Genomic DNA, 3966 nt, shown 5'->3' with positions numbered 1-3966 from the left:
TGCCGAATAACGTGATGTTAATAAAATTGCTATCTTCATTAAACTTTTAGTAGAAAATGGGAACTTCATTTAAATTTATATAGGAAAACTGTGATCTTTATTTAATTTTCTATAGATAATTGCGATCTTCATCAATTCTTCTATAGCAAATTACGATCTTTATGAAATTTTCATAAAATTTTCTCTAAGAAAATTGCTATCTTTATAAAATTGTGTCTAGAATAGAGTGATCTTCAAAAATTTGTGATCTTTATTGATTTTCCCATAGAAAACATTGATCTTTATAAAATTTTCTTTAAAAATATGTGATTTTTTTAAATCTTCTCTAAAAAATTTTAATTTTTTTGTAATTTTTTACAAATAAAAGACGTTTGTTGTTAAATTTTTTTAAACCAATTTTTTTATATTTTCTTTTTAATAATTTCCTTTTTCAAGGATTATATGATATTAATACAATTTATTTTGTAATTTTAAATTTTTTTCTAGATTGTGGTTTTTGTTACTTTTTTTTATAAATTCTTTGATATTTTAACTAAATGGGGAGTTTTTTTTTTGTTTTGTATAGTTAATATATGTTTTATATTCTCATCTTTAGTATTGTCCATAGGTATAAAATGTTAATTGTTTATGTTTTTTTCTTTTCGTTTACCTTGTTAGTTTAAAACTAAAAACTAAACTAAGATTATAAGATTTTTTTAAGATTTATAAAAAAATTAAATTTAAAACAATAGATTTTATAAAAATTTAAAAAAAAGAAATGTTTAAGGAATCTTTGTTGTTGGTTTTTTGTTTAATTTATAATATGATATGCTAAAACTTTTACTACTGTTAATAATGTTATGTTGTTGTTGTTGTTGTTTTTAATATAATACAATTTTATTTAACTGTTTTTTTGTATTTTTGTTTAAATATTGCTTTTACTAAATATAATTAAAAGTTTTTAATTAATAATTAAAAAAAAAAATATCAATTATTTTGTTTTCTTTGTTTTTTTCTCAAACTTTTTCTTTTAACAAAATAAGGCAATTGAGTGTATGTGTGTGTACGTGTAAGTATGGAGGGGTTTTTGGATGTAGCAGGACTTTTGTTTAAAACAATTGTGTTTAAAACAAAAACATAAATTAAGTACAATTATTAGGAAAAAACAATACTATTTACAAGTCTGTTTGTCTTTGTTTCTTTTTTTTTTTAAAGTTTTAACTTATTTTGGTTTAATTTTTTCATACATAAACTTTTGTATTTGTTTCTTATCCGGCTGCACTAGTTTACGTTTATTAAAATCAAATTGTGCCAAAGCAAAATTATACAATTCTGTTTCCATTTGCCATACTTTTGATTGCATTATAGTGGCTACAGTTTCTTCTTTGGGTAGAATTTTAAAAGTTGTATGTCTTAAATGAGATTTATTAGAATGACGATAGTATTCTGTAAAACCTTGAAACATGCTGAAATCATAAAATTTATTAAACTAATTCATCGAATTTAAACATTATTCCCCCCCACTCACCGTGGCAATGATTTTTCCAATAAATCTACAAAATCTTCCATTTGTTCGGTAACACCCACTAGAAAGTATTCATTAACTAAATTCTCTTTAGCTCTATCTAATGCCCATTGACTGCCGGGTTCCCAACATTCTGCGGCATGACCACAAAAGAAGGGTATTTGTAGCCACATATTTTTGGGATCACAGTCTGCTTGTTGTAATTCTACACATTCATCGAATGTCTGTAAATTGGAAAAAAAAGAAATTAGTAAAAAAATAAAAATACAAATTCATCAAAAAAAAAAAACTTACAATTTTATTACCCGCCTTTTTGCGTACTAAATTTGGACGATAGTTATCACCGTAACGTAAAAAATAATAATAGGAAACAAGTCTATCCAATGGCTTACGCACTATATTAATATATATAGGTTTATGGGCAATTTGGAATCTGCAATAATAATATTTAAAACAAAAAAGAATAAGAAACTATGATCTTTCACAAATGATCTTTAGAAAACTGGGAGGTTTCAATCTCATGTTCTATAGAAACTATGCAGATCGCTCAACAAATTTTCTAAAGAAAACTGTCATCACTTTTTTTTATAGAAATCATAGATCGCTGACAAATTTTCTTTAGAAATCAGAGATCGTTCTAAAATTTTAAAAAAGAAAACTGTAAACTTTATAAAATTTCCTTAGGTCTATAAAAAATAGCGATCTTTATTAAGTTTTCTAAAGGATAATGTTATTTTCATTTAATTTTCTAAAGATCACCATGATCTTCATGAAAATTTTTATAGAAAATAAAGATCTTTCTCAAGTTTGAAAAAGAATACTGTGATCGTTCTGAAATTTAAAATAAAGAACTGTAATCTTGATAAAATTTTCAATAGAAAACAGTGATCTTCAAACAACAGCGATCTTCATTAAATTTTCTAAAGAAAAAAAGTAATTTTCATCTAATTTTCTCAAAATTGATATTGAAACTAGAGATCTTTCTCAAGTTTTATAAAGAAAACTGCGATCTTTCTTAAATTCAAAATAAAGAACTGTAGTCTTCTTAAAATTTTATTTAGAAAACAAAGATGTTTAAAAAATAGCGATCTTCATTAGATTTTCTTAAGGGAAAAGTGATTTTCATATAATTTTCACAAAATTGATTATATTTTCTAAAGAAAAAAACTAATTTTCATGTAATTTTCTCAAAATTGATATTGAAACTAGAAATCTTTCTCAAGTTTTATAAAGAAAACTGCGATCTTTCTTAAATTCAAAATAAAGAACTGTAATCTTCTTAAAATTTTATTTAGAAAACAAAGATCTTTAAAAAAATAGCGATCTTCATTAGATTTTCTTAAGAAAAAAGTAATTTTCATCTAATTTTCTTAAAATTGATATTGAAACCAGAGATCTTTCTCAAGTTTTATAAAGAAAACTGTGATCGTTCTTAAATTTTAAATAGAAAACTGTAATCTTTTTAAAATTTTCTATACAAAACAGTGATCTTCAAACAACAGCGATCTTCATTAAATTTTCTTAAGGAAAAATTTATTTTTATCTGATTTCCTAAAGAAAATGGTGATCTTTTATAGAAAATAAAGATCATTTTCAAGTTTCATAAAATGTTCTATAGAAAAGAGTTTTCTTTAAAAAATGGCGATCTTCATTGCATTTTCTAAAGGAAAAAGTGGTTTTCATCAATTTTTCTAAATAAAACTGTGATCGTTCTTAAATTGAATATAGAAAACTGTAATATTTATAAAATTTTCTATAGAAAACAGTGAACAAACAAACAAAAAGCGATTTTTATTAAATTTTCTCAAGGAAAAAGTAATTTTCATCAAAATTTTGTAAAGAACCGGTGATCTTCTTAACTTTTAGAAAGAAAACTGTGATCGTTCTTAAATTTTAAAAGAAAACTGTAAAATTTAGATAATTTTCTATACAAAACAGTGATCTTCAAACAAAAAGCGATCTTTATTACATCTTCTTAAGGAAAAGTGATTTTTATCAAAATGTTTATAAAAACAAGTAAGAATTCTATATTCGGCTGTACCGAATCTTATATACACTTCACCATGGTTTGTTGAAAAAAAAAACAGTCAGTATCAAAAATTCCACTTTTACTTCACTTACTTCGGGCTCAAGATACTTAATTTCATATTTCTAGGTTCAATATTGTAGAAAATTCAAAAAGTAGGTACCTTTTTAAAAACAAAAAAGTACCAATAAGTTAACTTTTTTGGTTCTCGTGTTATACCGACACTACAAAGTTAATTTCAAGTTTTTAGGTTCAATATTATAAAAAAAACTCAAAAAGTACCTTTTGCAGAACGAAAAAGTACCAAAAACTCCCCTTTGATTTGTTCTGATCTAATCCGGACTCTACAGACTTAATTTCATGTTTCTAAGTTCAATATTATAGAAAATTCAAAAAGTACCTTTTGTAGAACAAAAAAGTTCCAAAAAATCTCTTG

General features: G+C 23.9%; 1 protein-coding gene across 1 annotated transcript; it reads right to left on the bottom strand.

Moving 5' to 3' along the window:
- Positions 1–1097: 1097 nt before the first annotated feature.
- LOC111683077 (heparin sulfate O-sulfotransferase) lies at positions 1098–3947 on the bottom strand (the record flags this gene model as incomplete). The annotated part of the gene is made up of 4 exons (XM_046945126.1): positions 1098–1445; positions 1508–1728; positions 1799–1937; positions 3931–3947. Coding segments are annotated over 4 exons (621 nt in total), but the record flags the coding sequence as incomplete, so codon positions are not given.
- Between the last annotated feature and the right edge of the window lie 19 nt (positions 3948–3966).

The sequence above is a fragment of the Lucilia cuprina genome, chromosome 2, assembly GCF_022045245.1.
Source record: "Lucilia cuprina isolate Lc7/37 chromosome 2, ASM2204524v1, whole genome shotgun sequence".
In the NCBI taxonomy this organism is placed as follows: Eukaryota; Metazoa; Arthropoda; class Insecta; order Diptera; family Calliphoridae; genus Lucilia; species Lucilia cuprina.
The sequence above is the reverse complement of the archived record's forward strand: the minus strand, read 5'-3'. Positions and strand labels throughout refer to the sequence as shown.